This window comes from Pseudophryne corroboree, chromosome 3 (assembly GCF_028390025.1).
Source record: "Pseudophryne corroboree isolate aPseCor3 chromosome 3, aPseCor3.hap2, whole genome shotgun sequence".
NCBI classification, from domain to species: domain Eukaryota; kingdom Metazoa; phylum Chordata; class Amphibia; order Anura; family Myobatrachidae; genus Pseudophryne; species Pseudophryne corroboree.
This window is the reverse complement of record NC_086446.1, coordinates 344,556,096-344,575,405: the sequence shown is the minus strand read 5'-3', so window position 1 is coordinate 344,575,405 and position 19,310 is coordinate 344,556,096. Positions and strand designations below refer to the sequence as shown.

Sequence of the window (19,310 nt, the reverse complement as noted above, 5' to 3'; positions counted from 1 at the left end):
CACATCTCCATCGCCAGGGGATCTGAATCCTGCCATATCCGGACGACCTGATTCTGGCAAATTCCCTCCTCAGTCATTTGCAACTGACGGTAAACTTCCTGCAAGCCCACGGGTGGCTTATCAATTGGAAGAAGTCCTCGCTGGTCCCAGCTCAGAGCATGGTGCACCTGGGGGCACTTCTGGACACATACAATCAAAGGCTGTTTCTGTCTCCAGAAAAGGTCCTGAAACTTCAGGACAGGATAAGATTCTTCCTTTATTGCCACAGAGTGTAGATACACTTGGCAATGCAAGTACTTGGCATGATGGTGTCGCCCATTACAGAGGTTAATCCTTTCCAAATGGGACCAAACTCATTGGATCAGATCTCAGATGATCACTTTAACTCCGGAGGTTCATCTGTCTCTGACCTGGTGGTTTCAGGACCAGCGATTAAGCAAGGGTCGTCCCTTCTGGATCCCCGACTGGGTCACGCTGACAACGGATGCCAGTCTGAGGGGATGGGGTGCGGTATTGGAGCAACACTCGTTTCAGGGTCGCTGGACCAAGGAGTGAATCACTCCTCCCAATAAACATTCTGGAGCTGAGGGCAGTGTTCAAAGCGTTATCAGTCGCCCTGCCTCTGGTACAGAACAGGCCTGATCAAGTACGGTCAGAAAACGCCACCATGGTGGCATACATAAACCATTAAGGCGGTACCCGAAGCCGCTTGGCAATAATGGAAGTGTCAAAAATCCTGTGTTGGGCGGAACACCATCTGCCAGCCTTATCAGCAGTATTCATTCCAGGTGTCCTGAACTGGGAAGCAGACTTCCTCAGTCGCCAGGACGTGCGCGCCTGAGAGTGGAGTCTTCATCTGGAAGGCTTTCAACTCCTAGTGTACAGATGGGACCTAACAGACGTAGACCTGATGGCATCTCGACACAATCACAAGGTTCCGGTCTTCGGATCAAGGACAAGGGATCCTCAAGCAGGGTTCGTGGATGCACTGGCGGTTCCATGGAACTTTCGGCTGCCTTACGTGTTCCCTCCAGTGTCGCTTCTGCCCAGGGTACTACGGAAGTTCAAACAAGAAGGAGGACTACTACTTCTAGTTGCCCCAGCGTGGCTTCGAAGGCATTGGTTCTCAGACCTGCAGGGTCTATCAGCAGAGAGACACCTTTTACTTCCTCAGCGCCCGGACCTCCTCATGCAGGGCCCTTGATTCTACCCAGACCTGGTCAGACTGGTTTTGACAGCGTGGCTCTTGAAGCATCACTCCTGAGGGACAAAAGTTTTTCTGAGGCGGTTATTCAGATTATGTTGAAAGCCCGCAAACCAGCCTCTGCCCGGATTTATTATAGGGTTTGAAATTCTTACTTCACATGGTGTGCTGATAAGAAATATGATGTCTTTACATTCAGAACATCCAGAATTCTGGCTTTTATGCAACGAGGCCTTGACTTAGGTCTCCGTCTGGCCTCCCTCAAGGTTCACATATCTGCCTTGTCAGTATTGTTTCAGAGAAAAATTACGTCTATACCTGACGTTCATAATTTCACTCAGGGTGTACTTAGGATTCAGCCTCCCTATGTCCCTCCTGTGGCTCCATGGGATTTAACTGTGATACTGAAAGCCCTGCAAGAGTCTCTATTTGAACCTCTTGAGTCAGCGGACCTTAAATGGCTCACCGCGAAGGTCCTGTTCTAGCTGGCTATTGCCTCGGCAAGACGGGTATTGGACTTAGGCGCTTTATCTGGTGTCCACCCTATTTGATTTTTCACAGTGACCGAGCAGTTTTACGAACTCGACCGGGTTATTTATCTAAGGTGGTATCATCTTTTCACCTTAACCAAGAGATTGTGGTACCGGCCTTTATCTCTTCAGACTTGTCTTCCAAAGAGCGTTCTTTGGATGTTGTAAGGGCTCTCCGTATTTATGTGGAGAGGGCTGCCTCTATCAGAAGGTCAGATTCCCCTTTTGTACTGTTTGGTTTCCACAAACGTGGCTGGCCTGCAAATAAGCAAACCTTGGCCTGATGGATTAGATTGGTGATTGCACAAGCTTATGCTCAGGCTGGACTCACAGCTCTGCTGCTATTAAAGCCCATTCTACTCGGTCTGTTGGACCTTCTTGGGCGGCCCGTCGTGGCACGTCCGCAGAATAATTTAGCAAGGCGGCTACGTGATCCTCAGTGAACACGTTCATTAGGTTCTATGCCTTTGATACTTCCGCCTCCCAGGATGCTTCCTTTGGACGCCGGGTTCTCATACCCGCTAAGGCGCATCCCCTCCCTTGAGGAACTGCTTTAGGACATCCCCGATGTTTTCCTGTGGAAACCAATGTATCCTGCTGCAGAAAATAGTGTTATTGTAGACTTACCATTGTTAACTCTCTTTCTGCGAGGTACATTGGTTCCACGGGGCGCCCACCCTGACGCACCTTGCTTCTATGGGTATGTATGGCATCAGCCACTGGTACCTTCTCCTGTCGTGAGAATGTGACTAACATCTTCCTTCTTTCTTGCCTGCTCCTGCATTAGACTGGTTAACAAAACTGAGCTCCAGTGCCTGGGGGCGGGGTTTATAGGGGAGGCCCCAATGCATCCTGGGACAGTCTAAAGCAGGCCTGTCCAACCAGCACCAGCTCCGCCCCCCACCCACGATGGCAACCCGACCTGGCATATTTGCCGCGTCGGGAAGCCAGTCTGAAAGGTCCAATGTCGGATCACACTCGCACCCAGAAAGGATCCGTTTCCAATTCCCGGGTGCAACCCGGCATTGCGATGTGAAAGCAGTATTACTGTCTATTACTCATGTTTGTTTTATCATTGTTGTTTCCAATTGTAAAGCACACTGGAATTTGCTGCGCTATAAAAGAAACTTAATAAATAATAATAAAAACAATAATAAACTTCCTGCCTGTCAAATAAATCCTTACCACGATTGTCATTATTGCCCATGGGGGTCATTCCAAGTTGATCGCTAGCTGCTTTCGTTCGCTGCGCAGCGATCAGGCAAAAAAAGGCACTTCTGCGTATGCGGCGCAAGGCGCACGCGCGTCATACTTTTACAACGAACAATGTAGTTTCACACAAGGTCTAGCGAAGCTTTTCAGTTGCACTGCTGGCTGCAGAGTGATTGACAGGAAGATGGCGTTTCTGGGTGGCAACTGACAGTTTTCAGGGAGTGTTCGAAAAAATGCAGGTGTGGCTGGGCGAATGCTGGGCGTGTTTGTGATGTCAAAACAGGAACTGAACAGTCTGAAGTGATCGCAAGCGCTGACTAGGTCTGAAGCTACTCTGAAACTGCGCAAAATTATTTTGTAGCCACTCTGCGATCCTTTCGTTCGCACTTCTGCTAAGTTAAAATACACTCCCAGTGGGAGGCGGCATAGCGTTTGCATGGCTGCTAAAAACTGCTAGCGAGCGAACAACTCAGAATGACCACCCATGCGCAGTGCTACTTATAAGCACTTGCAGTAGCACATCAATCATTACACTCTGTACATTGGGGGTAATTCAGAGTTGATCGTAGCTGTGCTAAATTTAGCACAGCTACGATCAGGCACACAGACATGCCGGGGGACGCCCAGCACAGGGCTAGCCCGCCCCGCATGTCAGGCCCTGCCCCATCGCAGAAGTACAAAAGCATCGCACAGGGGTGATGCTTTTGTACTTCAGGAGTAGCTCCTGGCCAGCGCAGCTCCTGCATGCTGGCTGGGAGCTACTCGTCGCTGCTCGGGTCGCAGCGGCTGCGTGTGACGTCACGCAGCTGCCACGGCCCGCCCCCGCAACGGTCCGGCCACGCCTGTGTTGGGCGGACCACGCCTCCTAAACGGCGTCTTAACGCGGCCGTCCCACCCCCTCCTGCCTCTGCCTGTCGATCAGGCAGAGGCCATCGCTGGGTTACGACAGCGATCGGCTGTCTGCCATGCGCCGGCGCACTGCGGCGCCGGCGCATGCGCAGTTCAGACCTGATTGGCTGCTGTGCAAAATCGCACAGCACTGATCAGGTCTGAATTAGGCCCATTGACATTGCGTCCATCTCTGAATCGGACCATAATTGATTTTTGGATTAAGCCTATTGCTACATCATACATCCAAGACAAAATCAATAAAATTGAGATAAATCAGTTACCTTGTGTCTCACTGCTATAAATAATAATAATAATAATAATAATAATAATAATAATCATCATAAAAAGAATTTGTAGACAATAATACATTTATTATTTTACAACTAATATATTTAAATGTATACACTGTCTACAATGTTCCCTGAAAGCAGTGCTCCATATACATATTACATACATTATGGACAATAAGGAGCACACAGGCATCTCTACACCTTTTGTGTAGCAGTGTACATACATAGCATGTAATACACACTGGAACAGCTATCAGTCACACTGCTAATCTCTCGCCCAATCATTAAATCTCGCAGCAGCAGCAGCATCTCCCGCACACACATCCCATGTCGTACACGGTGCAATCTGTCAGCCTCTCTCGGACTGTCTCATTGAGGCGCTGGGCCGGGGGTGGCGGGTGTTCCTTCGATTGGCCCGCAGGCCACCCGGACTCAATAGCAGGGTCACTACAGCGCTGTCCCGGGCAGACGGGGAGCACAGCAGCCTGCGGGGCCCCGGCTCCCACGTAATCCGCTGTGTGATCGCGCAGGCTACTGCCTCACATCTCCCCCCGCCAGCAGCCCCACATGCAGCGGTCCGCACCGCCCACAGCAGGCAGCCATCTTGTCCGGAGCGGGGACCGGACCGGCTCTACCGGGAGCACCGGACGGAGAGCTGCGGGAGGCTGTGCCGGCATTGGGAGCGCGGTGCCGGGTTGTCTCTATCCTCGCTGTGTCGGGGCGTTGCATGGCTCACTGTGACAGCCGGCAGGGGAGAGGCACCGGCGCTCAGACAGGCGGGGAGCGGGAGTGAGAGCCGCAGAGCGTCAGAAGGAGAGCCGCCTACCGGGCTCACATCACCGCCGCGGCACCGGGGGGACGATTGATCCGGCTGGACCGGACCTTGGTCGGAAGACTGGGGACATGAGCGCCTGGTAGCTGGGGCCAATGCCCCGGGAGGCGGGATCCCGGTAACTGACCTGTGCCCAGAGCGCTCCCGAGAGACGGCGGGCACCATGGCCTCCAACTGCAGCAGCAGCAGCGCCGCCGCCGGCACCGCCAGCAAGACCAAGACCAAGAAGAAGCATTTTGTGTGCCAGAAAGTGAAGCTGTTCCGCGCCAGCGAGCCCCTGCTGAGCGTGCTTATGTGGGGGGTCAACCACACGGTGAGCCGGTGCCCCTGTCTGTCTGTGCGGCGTATGTGTGCCCCCTCACACACCCCTGCCTGTGCCATGGCCGTGCCAGCTGCTCCTCATTCCCAGGCGTCACTGATGTGCTCCTAGTTGGGAATATTAGCACATGACACCATTGCATTCCCCATTTATCACATGTAACATGCAGGTCTCACTGCTGCTGTTCTGAATGTAGGTGATATGTATGGAAGAGGAGTGTTATCACTGCCAGCAGGCATGGGCATTGTAGTGCTCCAAGGTGAGCCAGGACCATGTCGCCTGTGTCGCCATGGGTACATGTACCAGGATGCAGCAGCAATTGCCCGTGCAAGCTATGCTCTAAAATTGGTAACTATGTAATACATAACCACCTTAACGTTTCTTCATGTAACAGCTTCTATATTTATACAAACTCAGGCTGGGTTCTCATTATAATGATATATACAGATGCATGGCTGACAGAGGTACCTCAGGAGCATACAAAGTATTGGAATAAACGATGCTTGTTCTGTACAAAGAAGTCATAGGAATCTATAACTAATCCCTGCATTTGTACAGTAATGTAGCCAGGCTGGAGACTACATGTGGGTGACAGCCCCAGTGAGTGGGTTCATACATTTCTATTTTACACTTTTGCTGGGACTGCTGATGGTGGTAAGCGAAACCTCAGTTAGCACATTTTTTTTATAGCGTGTGAATATATTCTGAGGGGTGTACAATAAGGGAGATAAAACTGCCATTCTAACAGGGCGATGAAATATAAGATAACGAGACTTCTCTATGTTGATGTAGCGTTATTAATATTGCATTTGTAGCACACCTGTAAATTCTATTTATATGTTTGATATTTTTCTTCCCGGTATATTATGTGTCTGTACACTATAATAGTCATGTCCTTCCTGAGTATTGCAGTAGGGAGTCATCCATGCAGCAATCGAGACACACCTATGTATTTCCTTCTTTTTATCTACAGTACATATTCATGCCATTGTCTGTTCTAATTGCACCACTATGAAATAATTTATACCTCTCTATTGCCTAGATGTAGCTGGAGATGGGTGTGAATTGGTTGAAAGATGGACAGTACATAGTCAATTGGATGACAGGGTCAAAAGCTCTAGATGGAAATGGTCACCACATGGTTTTGTTGTTATGTTAACCCTAATCCTCCCCTCCCCCTAGTGCCTAACACTAATTGTCCCCTCTGGCAGCCTAACCCCCAACCCTAAAATGTATGGAGAAAATGCGTGTTGACCATGTGTAGGTGCCCTTTTCACCCTGTCTGCCTTAGTCCATGTCAACTATGTACCTGTCGACCTTCTGGTGTATGCCTATTGACTATATACCATCCGGATACTGCTGGAGATAAACATGGACTATACCATGGGTTTCAACCTGCGGCCTTCCAGCTACTGTGGAACTACATATACCAGCATGACCTGCCTAAGTTTTAGATGACCTTAATAGCAAAACTGGCAGGGCATGCTGGGATGTGTTGTTCCACAGCAGCTGGAGGGCCACAGGTTGAAGACCCATGGACTATACACTTGGTGGTATGGGGTCAGATGACCATATATTTAAAGAAGTACCCTATTTTTAGTACTTTGCATACACTTGGTGGCCACTGTTTTAGGTACATCTGTAAAAGACATATCTAATCAGCCAATCATGTGCTCAAAAGCACGAGCACATGGTTAATTGATTCATTTGTTGTTCAGACCGAATAGGAAAGAAACCTGATCTAAATTACTTTTATTGTGGAATGATTATTGGTGCCAGGTGGGGTTATTTGAGAATCTCAGAAACTGATCTTCTGGGACTTTCTTGCACAACAGTCTCTTGAGTTTAAAATAAATAAATAATGGGCCTACTTCGGACCCATTCACTGATTTGCGAAAATCGCGATGAAGCGATTTTGTGTGTGCGTACGTTGGTACCAGGTGGGGTTATTTGAGAATCTCAGAAACTGATCTCCTGGGACTTTCTTGCACAACAGTCTCTTGAGTTTAAAATAAATAAATAATGGGCCTACTTCGGACCCATTCACTGATTTGCGAAAATCGCGATGAAGCGATTTTGTGTGTGCGTACGTTGGTACCAGGTGGGGTTATTTGAGAATCTCAGAAACTGATCTCCTGGGACTTTCTTGCACAACAGTCTCTTGAGTTTAAAATAAATAAATAATGGGCCTACTTCGGACCCATTCACTGATTTGCGAAAATCGCGATGAAGCGATTTTGTGTGTGCGTACGTTGGTACCAGGTGGGGTTATTTGAGAATCTCAGAAACTGATCTCCTGGGACTTTCTTGCACAACAGTCTCTTGAGTTTAAAATAAATAAATAATGGGCCTACTTCGGACCCATTCACTGATTTGCGAAAATCGCGATGAAGCGATTTTGTGTGTGCGTACGTTGGTACGCACAAGGTCCTAAACTGCATTCTCTTCAGAACGCAGTTTAAAGACCTGGAGGGGGACGGGAATGGGACGTCGATTCTCTGTTTAAGGGGTGCGGGTCCAGACAACAAAGGTGTTCCCAGGCCGTTGCTGGGGCGGGTCACGGCGGCTGTGTGATGGCACACACAGCTGCTGCAACCCAAAACATGGCGGGTAGCCGTCTGTCTTCTCAGCTAGGCTGCGTAGCAGGGGGCTACTCGAAACATGCGAAAGCATCACCGCCGTGAGATACTTCTGCACGTCTGTGTGTGTGGGGCAAACTTGCCCTGTGCTGGGTGCTCTCCCCCCCCCCCCCCTTCTCCTCCCCATGTCAAAGAATTTGATTGCATTTGTGTGGTTATTTGCACAAATACGATCTGGTCTAAATCCCCCTCCCCCAAAAAATAAAAATAAAAATAAATCAAGAGTAGCTTCTGGGTGAAGATGCATTGTTATTGAGAGAGGTTAAAGGAAACCGGCTGCACTGGGCACAGGCTCAGCAACACTAGACAGTTGAAGATTGGAAAAACATTACCTAGTCTGATCTCAGATTTTGTTGTGACATGAAAACGGTTGGGTCAGAGTTTTGCGTACATGACATAAATCAATGGATTCATCCAGTCTTGTTCAGTGTATTCCTATGGCCTCCAGGCACTAGTTCTCAATCCAATAGAACGCGGAATAGGAGATTTGCAGAATCTCTAAATTAATTTCATATACCTTCACATGCCATGAAAAATTCAGGCTGTCCTGTGGCTGAAGGAGAGTTCTACTTAGTATTAGAACATTGTACCTAATAAAGTGTCCTATAAGTGTATATGTGATTGGTAGAAAGTAAATCTTTATTCATGTGATACTTTCATTAAGCATTGCAATGAATATGTAAAAATTCAAAAGCACCAACATTACCTAAAAATATGGACATTCCATCAGCAAACGTAGGGGGCATTTTACTTGGCATCAATATTCCATAGTATCTTTTAGCATTATGTTTCTGTACTTAATAAAATAAGCAAACATTACGACTTACAAATCACACAGAAAAATAGCGAATTGAATTGCTCCCTTGGTCTTTATTTTAAATATGTAACTTTTTTTTTTTGGTTATTGATGTTATAATGTATGTGTCCATAAACCAACAATAACACTTCAGGTAACAGAGGGGGTAATTCAGACCTGATCACAAGGGTGCGTTTTTTGCATCCCTGCGATCAGGCAGTCGCCGCCTACAGGGGAAGGGGGAATTCGCTGTGCAGGTGTGCGATTGCATGTGCAGGAGGGCTGCACAAACAGCAGTTTCTGCAGTCTCTGCACAGCCTAGGACTTAGCCGCTGCAATGATTGGGGTCGGAGCTGACGTCACGAATCCTCCCACAAAATGCCGGTCCCTCCTGCGTTTTTCCGGATACTCCCTGAAAACGGTCAGTTGCCACCCGCAAACGCCCTCTTCCTGACAATCTTCTTGCGATCGCCAGTGCGTTCGGATTTTTCACACCATCCCTTCGCTTCCCGGCGCTCTCCGACGCTGTGGACCATCGCGCCTAGGCATTGCAGTGCATTGCGCAGTTCAGACCTGATCGCCTGCTGTGTGAAAACGCATTTTGGGGCAATGTCCTGATCCCCCAATGGCCAGGGAATCGAGAATATTTAAACATGTTTAAAAATCCCAGTTAGCCCAATCCCAATGTGAAACTCAAAAGGAAAATGGTCAGGATCGGCAAATTGTGCATTTTTAACATATTTAATTTCTCTGATTGCCGACCATCGCTAGCCACAGATCGTCAGACTCTACAGGGCCGGGGAATTGTTACATAGGTGTATGCCTATTTTAAGGACCCCATACAATCTGGGGCTCTTAAAGTTTGTTGAATCTCCTCTTCCACCATGCTCTGTTAGCATGATCTGTTTTACTTACAGCTCCCATTATATTGGCAGGGATAGGAAACCTGATACACTTCAGGGCCTCATTATGTGGACCTCTAACCTTCAAAAAAAATCCAAACATTACTCTTAATCTCAGTGGTAAATTAATTTAATACATTTAATTAATGAGAGACAAATCTATCTGTATTCACATATTGGCAAGACTTTCAAACAAACATTAAGATTAACCAAAAAATATGACCCCAAAGCAGGAAGAATTTGCAGGTGAAGGCTTGGAGAGCCTCCTGTGCCCATCACTGATCAAGTGTTCATGGAAAGGGCCCTCCTCTCTAAAGTTTCAATTATCACCATGAAGTTAATGAGCTATCCAGATGTTATTTGCTCATAATCATTGGTCCTTATGTGCATGATGTTGTAAACTACAGCTACTTAAGTCAGCTTGTTTTGTTTCAAGATCTGGTAAATGTCCGTAACCTGCTTTATGCACAAAATTGAAGCCTGCAGTGTTAAGTTCCTCTATTTGAAGTGTAACAGCTCCTGCCAAATCCATGATGAAATGGTGGCTGTCAGTCAGATTTTACCTGGGCTGCGGTGACTGGCAGGGACTTTTCTGTTCCTAGTCGGCTTCTATGAGCTGCAGCCAATGCAGTCTATAGAAGCAAAGGGTTTTGCACTTGTGCAGCACCGCTGCTGCTACTGCGCATGCGCCAGTCAGCTACATTGTACAGGTGACGGGACCCAGCCGCCGGCAGCCCCCCTCCTTCATCTCGGTAGGAGCCGTTGCTGGTGGCTGTTTATGGTGACATGGTTAAGAAAGTGGAGTGAAGTGTACCATGTTAGCATTAAAAAGAGTGGCCCTATCACGGCCATAAAATATACCGATATAGGGAGCTGGCGCTTCACAAAAACAACTCAAGGCAGCAAATAAACCCTGATATAAGTCCACTGAACATTTCCAGTAATCAATGTAAGAAAAAAAGGATATGTTTTACATGTGGCGCACACTTGCTTGGTCTGAGGGGTGTATTTACAAAGGTGCAGGTTTTGCACCAGAATTGGAGATGTTGCCCATATCAACCAATCAGATTCTACTTATTTATCTAGCACCTTCTAGAACAGGCATTCCCAACCACGGTCCTCAAGTCACACTAACAGTCCTGGTTTTAGTGATATCCAGGCTTCAGCACAGGTGACTTAATTAGTACCTCAGTTATTTTGATTTAACCATCTGTGCTGCAGCCTGGATATCACTAAAACCTGCACTGTTGGTGTGCCTTGAGGACCGCGGTTGGGAATGCCTGTTCTAGAACATGGGTCTTCAACCTGTGGCCCTCCAGCTGCTGTGGAACTACACAACCCAGCATGCACTGCCCAGTTTTGCTATTAAGGCATGCTGGGATGTGTAGTTCCACAGCAGCTGGAGGGCCGCAGGTTGAAGACCCGTGTTAGAAGATAATAGATATAATCTGGTTGCTATGGGCAACATCTCCACTTCTAAAAACCATCACTTTAGTAAATATACCCCTGAGTCTCAATATGTAGAAGACTGAGTAACTGAGCACTAAAGTATAAAATGTGTCTTTAGTTCTTATACTGTTATCTTTTGAATCTGAACTTGTAAACTATAAATGTGTGGCAAAACATGTGGAAAGGTGGTAGCTTTAATCCAGCTTCTACTAATTTTTTGTGTTTTCTGGTCTTCAGATCAATGAACTGAGTAATGTCCCTGTTCCAGTCATGCTGATGCCAGATGACTTTAAAGCCTACAGCAAGATCAAAGTGGATAACCACCTTTTCAACAAGTGAGTGTGGAAGAAGATGCATACGCTACTACTGTAGAAATCTTACCATCTGTTTTGCTGTTCTGTGAAAACTCATGAAATCTGGTTTTCAGCATGTCTGTGACAATTGTTTTACATTATGCACCAATGAGATGCAAAGGTATCCAAAAAGCAAATTGATAGAAAATGACCCCCTTAGTGAACTTCACCTTCGATGCATGCGCTCCATGGATGTTAGGGAAGCAGGGTGAGCGAAAACTGGATCATTCTACTACAAATGAATGATTGCAACATAATGTAAACAGATGATTGGCTTTTCTTCTATTGTTGTAGATTGTGGCTGATGGAGAAAGACGCATGCTGTGAAACTTGCACTGCTTAGCTATGCTGTTCTGCAAGGTTGCTCGCATTAAATAGTGATTCTATAGGAACTTCATTTTTAAATCTATTATTTATAGGGAGAATCTGCCAAGTCGCTTCAAGTTTAAGGAGTATTGTCCCATGGTATTCCGAAATCTGCGAGAGAGGTTTGGGATCGATGACCAAGATTACCAGGTATAGAAAAGAAATACATCTAACTTCACCCTGTAAGGATAGATTAAGTAGTCATACTTTAATTTGGTGTTTCTGGCTATCCCTCCTTAGAACTCTTTGACCCGCAGTGCACCTGTGAATAGTGAGAACCAGGGGCGGTTTGGGTCACGATTTCTCACTACTTTTGACCGTCGGTTTGTCATTAAGACCATATCTAGTGAGGATGTGGCTGAGATGCACAATATACTGAAGAAATACCACCAGGTAACTGCAGTTGTATTTGCACCACCCTTTCTTCGCTCATCCTATGTTTCCATGTGTAGTCTTCCTTTTCATTTACACTCCCTGCCAAAACTCTCTTCTTTTCAATTTCATTTCCATTGCTCTGTCTCATTACATGCTTTTTATGTAAGTCTGCAATGATCGCCATTCGCTTCTCTTTCTTGGCAGTTTATAGTAGAGTGTCACGGTAACACGCTACTTCCTCAGTTCCTTGGTATGTATCGACTCACAGTAGATGGTGTAGAGACCTACATGGTTGTCACCAGGAATGTGTTCAGCCACCGACTTGGAGTTCACCGCAAATATGACTTAAAGGTAAAATGACACCATGTGTATGCTGTTTATTAGTTGGTGGGAATAATTACAGCATAGTGGTCCTGTTCTCATCTTTTTTTTTTTTTTACTTACATCCCAGGGTTCCACTGTATCTAGAGAAGCCAGCGACAAAGAAAAGGTAGGTGATGACTCCTCAAAAAGGTTATGTAGAGAGGTAAAGTGCAAATTCTGTCCTATAAGTATAAACGAACATCCCTCATCAGTGGTCACACCAAGCTCATTATTCATGTGGGTTCCAGGGACACACTATATAATACATCAGAAGGAAGGTCACTCCAGTGAAGGAAAATGGCATGCCACGGTGCACTGCTACAATACATAAACAAAACTGCACCAAGAGGCACTCTTCAGACTTAAAAAATAAAACTAGAAACAGTCCTGCTTCCAACATTTCGTAATCTGTCCCCAGCAGGTGCTGGTGTTTTCCCTGATTATGGATTAAAATTATCCAAAAAGTCCAAATAGTACCCCTCTGCGCAGCTTTTAGTGTGTGTGTGTGTGTATATGTATGTATATATATATATATATATATATATATATATATATATATATATATATATATATATATATATATATATATATATATACAGTATTTCTCTGACGTCCTAGTGGATGCTGGGGACTCCGTAAGGACCATGGGGAATAGCGGCTCCGCAGGAGTCTGGGCACAAAAGTAAAGCTTTAGGACTACCTGGTGTGCACTGGCTCCTCCCCCCATGACCCTCCTCCAGTTAGATTTTTGTGCCCGAACGAGAAGGGTGCACACTAGGTGGCTCTCCTGAGCTGCTTAGTGAAAAGTTTAGTTTTAGGTTTTTTATTTTCAGTGAGACCTGCTGGCAACAGGCTCACTGCATCGAGGGACTAAGGGGAGAAGAAGCGAACTCACCTGCGTGCAGAGTGGATTGGGCTTCTTGGCTACTGGACACCATTAGCTCCAGAGGGACCGCTCACAGGCCCAGCCTTGGAGCTCGGTCCCAGAGCCGCGCCGCCGGCCCCCTTACAGAGCCAGAAGCAAGAAGAGTCCGGCAAATCGGCGGCAGAAGACATCCTGTCTTCACCAAGGTAGCGCACAGCACTGCAGCTGTGCGCCATTGCTTCTCAGCACACTTCACACTTCGGTCACTGAGGGTGCAGGGCGCTAGGGGGGGGCGCCCTGAGCAGCAATAAAAACACCTTGGCTGGCGAAAATACATCACATATAGCCCCCAGGGCTATATGGATGAATTTTAACCCCTGCCAGAATACACAGAAAAACGGGAGATAGGCTCCGCCCCCTTCTCGGCGGCCTTATCTCCTCAGCACACTGGCGCCATTTTCCCTCACAGCTCCGTTGGAGGGAAGCTCCCTGGCTCTCCCCTGCAGTCACTACACTACAGAAAGGGTTAAAAAAGAGAGGGGGGCACTAATTAGGCGCAGTATTAAAAATACAGCAGCTATAAGGGGAAAAACACTTATATAAGGTTATCCCTATATATATATATATATATATATATATATAATATAGCGCTCTGGTGTGTGCTGGCAAACTCTCCCTCTGTCTCCCCAAAGGGCTAGTGGGGTCCTGTCCTCTATCAGAGCATTCCCTGTGTGTGTGCTGTGTGTCGGTACGTTTGTGTCGACATGTATGAGGAGGAAAATCATGTGGAGACGGAGCAAAATTGCCTGTAATAGTGATGTCACCCCCTAGGGGGTCGACACTTGAGTGGATGAACTGTTGGAAGGAATTACGTGACCGTGTCAGCTCTGTATAAAGGACAGTGGTTGACATGAGACAGCCGGCTACTCAGCTTGTGCCTGTCCAGACGTCTCATAGGCCGTCAGGGGCTCTAAAGCGCCCGTTACCTCAGATGGCAGATACAGACGCCGACACGGATACTGACTCCAGTGTCGACGGTGAAGAGACAAATGTGACTTCCAGTAGGGCCACACATTACATGATTGAGGCAATGAAAAATGTTTTACACATTTCTGATAATACGAGTACCACCAAAAAGGGGTATTATGTTCGGTGAGGAAAAACTACCTGTAGTTTTCCTGAATCTGAGAAATTAAATGAGGTGTGTGATGATGCGTGGGTTTCCCCCGATGATAACTGATAATTTCAAAAATGTTATTGGCATTATATCCTTTCCCGCCAGAGGTTAAGGTGCGTTGGGAAACACCCCCTAGGGTGGGTAAAGCGCTCACACACTTGTAAGAACAAGGGCTCTACCCTCTCCTGAGATGGCCGCCCTTAAGGATCCTGCTGATAGAAAGCAGGAGGGTATCCTAAAATGTATTTACACACATACTGGTGTTATACTGCGACCAGCAATCGCCTCAGCCTGGATGTGCAGTGCTGGGTTGGCGTGGTCGGATTCCCTGACTGAAAATATTGATACTCTAGATAGGGACAGTATATTATTGCCTATAGAGCATTTAAAAGATGCATTTCTATATATGTGTGATGCACAGCGGAATATTTGCCGACTGGCATCAAGTGTAAGTGCGTTGTCCATTTCTGCCAGAAGAGGGTTATGGACACGACAGTGGTCAGGTGATGCGGATTCCAAACGGCATTTGGAAGTATTGCCTTATAAAGGAAGGAGTTATTTGGGGTCGGTCTTTCAGACCTGGTGGCCACGGCAACAGCTGGGAAATCCACGTTTGTACCCCAGGTCGCCTCTCAACATAAGAAGACGCCGTATTATCAGGCGCAGTCCTTTCGTTCCCAGAAGGGCAAGCGGGCAAAAGGTTCCTCATTTCTGCCCCGTGACAGAGGGAGAGGAAAAAGGCTGCAGAAATCAGCCAGTTCCCAGGAACAGAAGCCCTCTCCCGCCTCTGCCAAGCCCTCAGCATGACGCTGGGGCTTTACAAGCAGACTCAGGCACGGTGGGGGCCCGTCTCAATGAATTTCAGCGCGCAGTGGGCTCACTCGCAAGTAGACCCCTGGATCCTTCAGGTGATATCTCAGGGGTACAAATTGGAATTCGAGACGTCTCCCCCTCGCCGTTTTCCTAAAGTCGGCTTTACCGACGTCTCCCTCTGACAGGGAGGCAGTTTTGGAAGCCATTCACAAGCTGTATTCCCAGCAGGTGATAATCAAGGTACCCCTCCTGCAACAGGGAACGGGGTATTATTCCACACTGTTGTGGTACCGAAGCCGGACGGCTCGGTGAGACCGATTCTAAATCTAAAATCTTTGAACACTTACATACGGAGGTTCAAATTCAAGATGGAGTCACTCAGAGCAGTGATTGCGAACCTGGAAGAAGGGGACTACATGATGTATCGGGACATCAAGGATGCTTACCTTCATGTCCCAATTTACCCTTCTCACCAAGGGTACCTCAGGTTTGTGGTACAGAACTGTCACTATCCGTTTCAGACGCTGCCGTTTGGATGGTCCACGGCACCCCGGGTCTTTACCAAGGTAACGGCCGAAATGATGATACTCCTTCGAAGGAAGGGAGTTTTAGTTATCCCTTACTTGGACGATCTCCTGATAAGGGTAAGATCCAGAGAACAGTTGGAGGTCGGTGTAGCACTATCTCAGGTAGTGTTGCGGCAGCACGGTTGGATTCTCAATATTCCAAAATCGCAGCTGGTTCCGACGACTCGTCTTCTGTTCCTAGGGATGATCCTGGACACAGTCCAGAAAAAGGTGTTTCTCCCGGAGGAGAAAGCCAGGGAGTTATCCGAGCTAGTCAGGAACCTCCTAAAACCGAGCCAAGTCTCAGTGCATCAATGCACAAGGGTTCTGGGAAAAATGGTGGCTTCCTACGAAGCAATCCCATTCGGCAGATTCCACGCAAGAACTTTCCAGTGGGACCTGCTGGACAAATGGTCCGGGTCGCATCTTCAGATGCATCAGCGGATAACCCTGTCACCAAGGACAAGGGTGTCCCTCCTGTGGTGGTTGCAGAGTGCTCATCTTCTAGAGGGCCGCAGATTCGGCATTCAGGACTGGGTCCTGGTGACCACGGATGCCAGCCTGCGAGGCTGGGGAGCAGTCACACAGGGAAGGAATTTCCAGGGCTTATGGTCAAGCCTGGAGACATCACTTCACATAAATATCCTGAAGCTAAGGGCCATTTACAATGCTCTAAGCTTAGCAAGACCTCTGCTTCAAGGTCAGCCGGTGTTGATCCAGTCGGACAACATCACGGCAGTCACCCACGTAAACAGACAGGGTGGCACAAAAAGCAGGAGGGCAATGGCAGAAGCTGCAAGGATTCTTCGCTGGGCGGAAAATCATGTGATAGCACTGTCAGCAGTGTTCATTCCGGGAATGGACAACTGGGAAGCAGACTTCCTCAGCAGACGCTCTGGTAACACCGTGGGTGTACCGGTCAGTGTATGTGTTCCATCCTCTGCCTCTCATACACAAGGTACTGAGAATTATAAGATGGAGAGGAGTAAGCACTATATTCGTGGCTCCGGATTGGCCAAGAAGGACTTGGTAACCGGAACTTCAAGAGATGCTCACGGAGGATCCGTGGCCTCTACCTCTAAGAAGGGACCTGCTCCAGCAAGGACCCTGTCTGTTCCAAGACTTACCGCGGCTGCGTTTGACGGCATGGCGGTTGAACGCCGGATCCTGAAGGAAAAAGGCATTCCGGATGAAGTCATCCCTATCCTGATCAAAGCCAGGAAGGATGTAACCGCAAAACATTATCACCGCATTTGGCGAAAATATGTTGCGTGGTGCGAGGCCAGTAAGGCCCGACGGAGGAATTTCAACTGGGTCGATTCCTACATTTCCTGCAAACAGGAGTGTCTATGGGCCTGAAATTGGGGTCCATTAAGGTTCAAATTTCGGCCCTGTCAATTTTCTTCCAAAAAGAACTAGCTTCAGTCCCTGAAGTTCAGACGTTTGTAAAAGGGGTACTGTATATACAGCCTCCTTTTGTGCCTCCAGTGGCACCTTGGGATCTCAATGTAGTTTTTGGGTTCAAAAAGTCACATTGGATTGAACCACTTAAATCTGTGGAGTTAAAATATCTCACATGGAAGGTGGTCATGCTGTTGGCCCTGGCCTGGGCCAGGCGCGTGTCAGAATTGGCGGCTTTATCCTGTAAAAGCCCTTATCTGATTTTCCATACGGACAGGGCGGAATTGAGGACTCGTCCTCAGTTTCTCCCTAAGGTGTTTTCAGCGTTTCACCTGAACCAACCTATGGTGGTGCCTGCGGCTACTAGGGACTTTGAGGACTCCAAGTTGCTAGACGTTGTCAGGGCCCTGAAAATATGTTTCCAGGACGGCTGGAGTCAGAAAATCTGACTCGCTGTTTATCCTGTATGCACCCAACAAGCTGGGTGCTCCTGCTTCTAAGCAGACTATTGCTCGTTGGATTTGTAGTACAATTCAGCTTGCACATTCTGTGGCAGGCCTGCCACAGCCAAAAATCTGTAAATGCCCACTCCACAAGGGAGGTGGGCTCATCTTGGGCGGCTGCCCGAGGGGTCTCGGCTTTACAACTTTGCCGAGCAGCTACTTGGTCAGGAGCAAATACGTTTGTAAAATTCTACAAATTTGATACCCTGGCTGAGGAGGACCTGGAGTTCTCTCATTTGGTGCTGCAGAGTCATCCGCACTCTCCCGCCCGTTTGGGAGCTTTGGTATAATCCCCATGGTCCTTACGGAGTCCCCAGCATCCACTAGGACGTCAGAGAAAATAAGAATTTACTTACCGATAATTCTATTTCTCGTAGTCCGTAGTGGATGCTGGGCGCCCATCCCAAGTGCGGATTGTCTGCAATACTGGTACATAGTTATTGTTACCAAAAATCGGGTTATTGCTGTAGTGAGCCATCTTTTCTAGAGGCTCCTCTGTTATCATGCTGTTAACTGGGTTTAGATCACAAGTTATACGGTGTGATTGGTGTGGCTGGTATGAGTCTTACCCGGGATTCAAAATCCTTCCTTATTGTGTACGCACGTCCGGGCACAGTATCCTAACTGAGGCTTGGAGGAGGGTCATGGGGGGAGGAGCCAGTGCACACCAGGTAGTCCTAAAGCTTTACTTTTGTGCCCAGACTCCTGCGGAGCCGCTATTCCCCATGGTCCTTACGGAGTCCCCAGCATCCACTACGGACTACGAGAAATAGAATTATCGGTAAGTAAATTCTTATTTCACTAACGTCCTAAGTGGATGCTGGGGACTCCGTCAGGACCATGGGGTTTAGCGGCTCCGCAGGAGACAGGGCACAATAATAAAAGCTTTAGGATCAGGTGGTGTGCACTGGCTCCTCCCCCTATGACCCTCCTCCAAGCCTCAGTTAGATCTTTGTGCCCGGCCGAGAAGGGTGCAATCTAGGTGGCTCTCCTGAGCTGCTTAGAATAAAAGTTTAAGTTAGGTTTTTTATTTTCAGTGAGTCCTGCTGGCAACAGGCTCACTGCTACGAGGGACTTAGGGGAGAGAAGTAAACTCACCTGCGTGCAGGATGGATTTGCTTCTTTGGCTACTGGACACCATTAGCTCCAGAGGGAGTCGGAACACAGGTCTCACCCTGGGGTTCGTCCCGGAGCCGTGCCGCCGACCCCCCTTGCAGATGCCGAAGTTGAAGAGGTCCAGAGGTCCAGAAACAGGCGGCAGAAGACATTCAGTCTTCATAAGGTAGCGCACAGCACTGCAGCTGTGCGCCATTGTTGTCAGCACACTTCATACCAGCGGTCACTGAGGGTGCAGGGCGCTGGGGGGGGCGCCCTGGGCAGCAATGTATTATACCTTTTTTATGGCTAAAATACATCACATATAGCCCTTGAGGCTATATGGATGTATTTAACCCCTGCCAGATC

The 19,310-nt window shown here is 47.8% G+C and overlaps 1 protein-coding gene across 1 annotated transcript in view; it reads left to right on the top strand.

Annotated features, from left to right (window-relative positions):
- The first annotated feature begins 4,516 nt into the window (after nucleotides 1-4,516).
- Nucleotides 4,517-19,310, top strand: part of PIP4K2B (phosphatidylinositol-5-phosphate 4-kinase type 2 beta) — a 124,178-nt gene continuing 109,384 nt past the window's right edge. Inside the window, exons 1-6 of the mRNA XM_063959700.1 lie at nucleotides 4,517-5,272; nucleotides 11,302-11,399; nucleotides 11,837-11,933; nucleotides 12,024-12,176; nucleotides 12,363-12,509; nucleotides 12,610-12,648. Of these exons, the coding sequence (XP_063815770.1) occupies nucleotides 5,123-5,272; nucleotides 11,302-11,399; nucleotides 11,837-11,933; nucleotides 12,024-12,176; nucleotides 12,363-12,509; nucleotides 12,610-12,648 (684 nt within the window). The 5' untranslated portion in view covers nucleotides 4,517-5,122. The remainder of the gene's footprint in view (nucleotides 5,273-11,301; nucleotides 11,400-11,836; nucleotides 11,934-12,023; nucleotides 12,177-12,362; nucleotides 12,510-12,609; nucleotides 12,649-19,310) is intronic.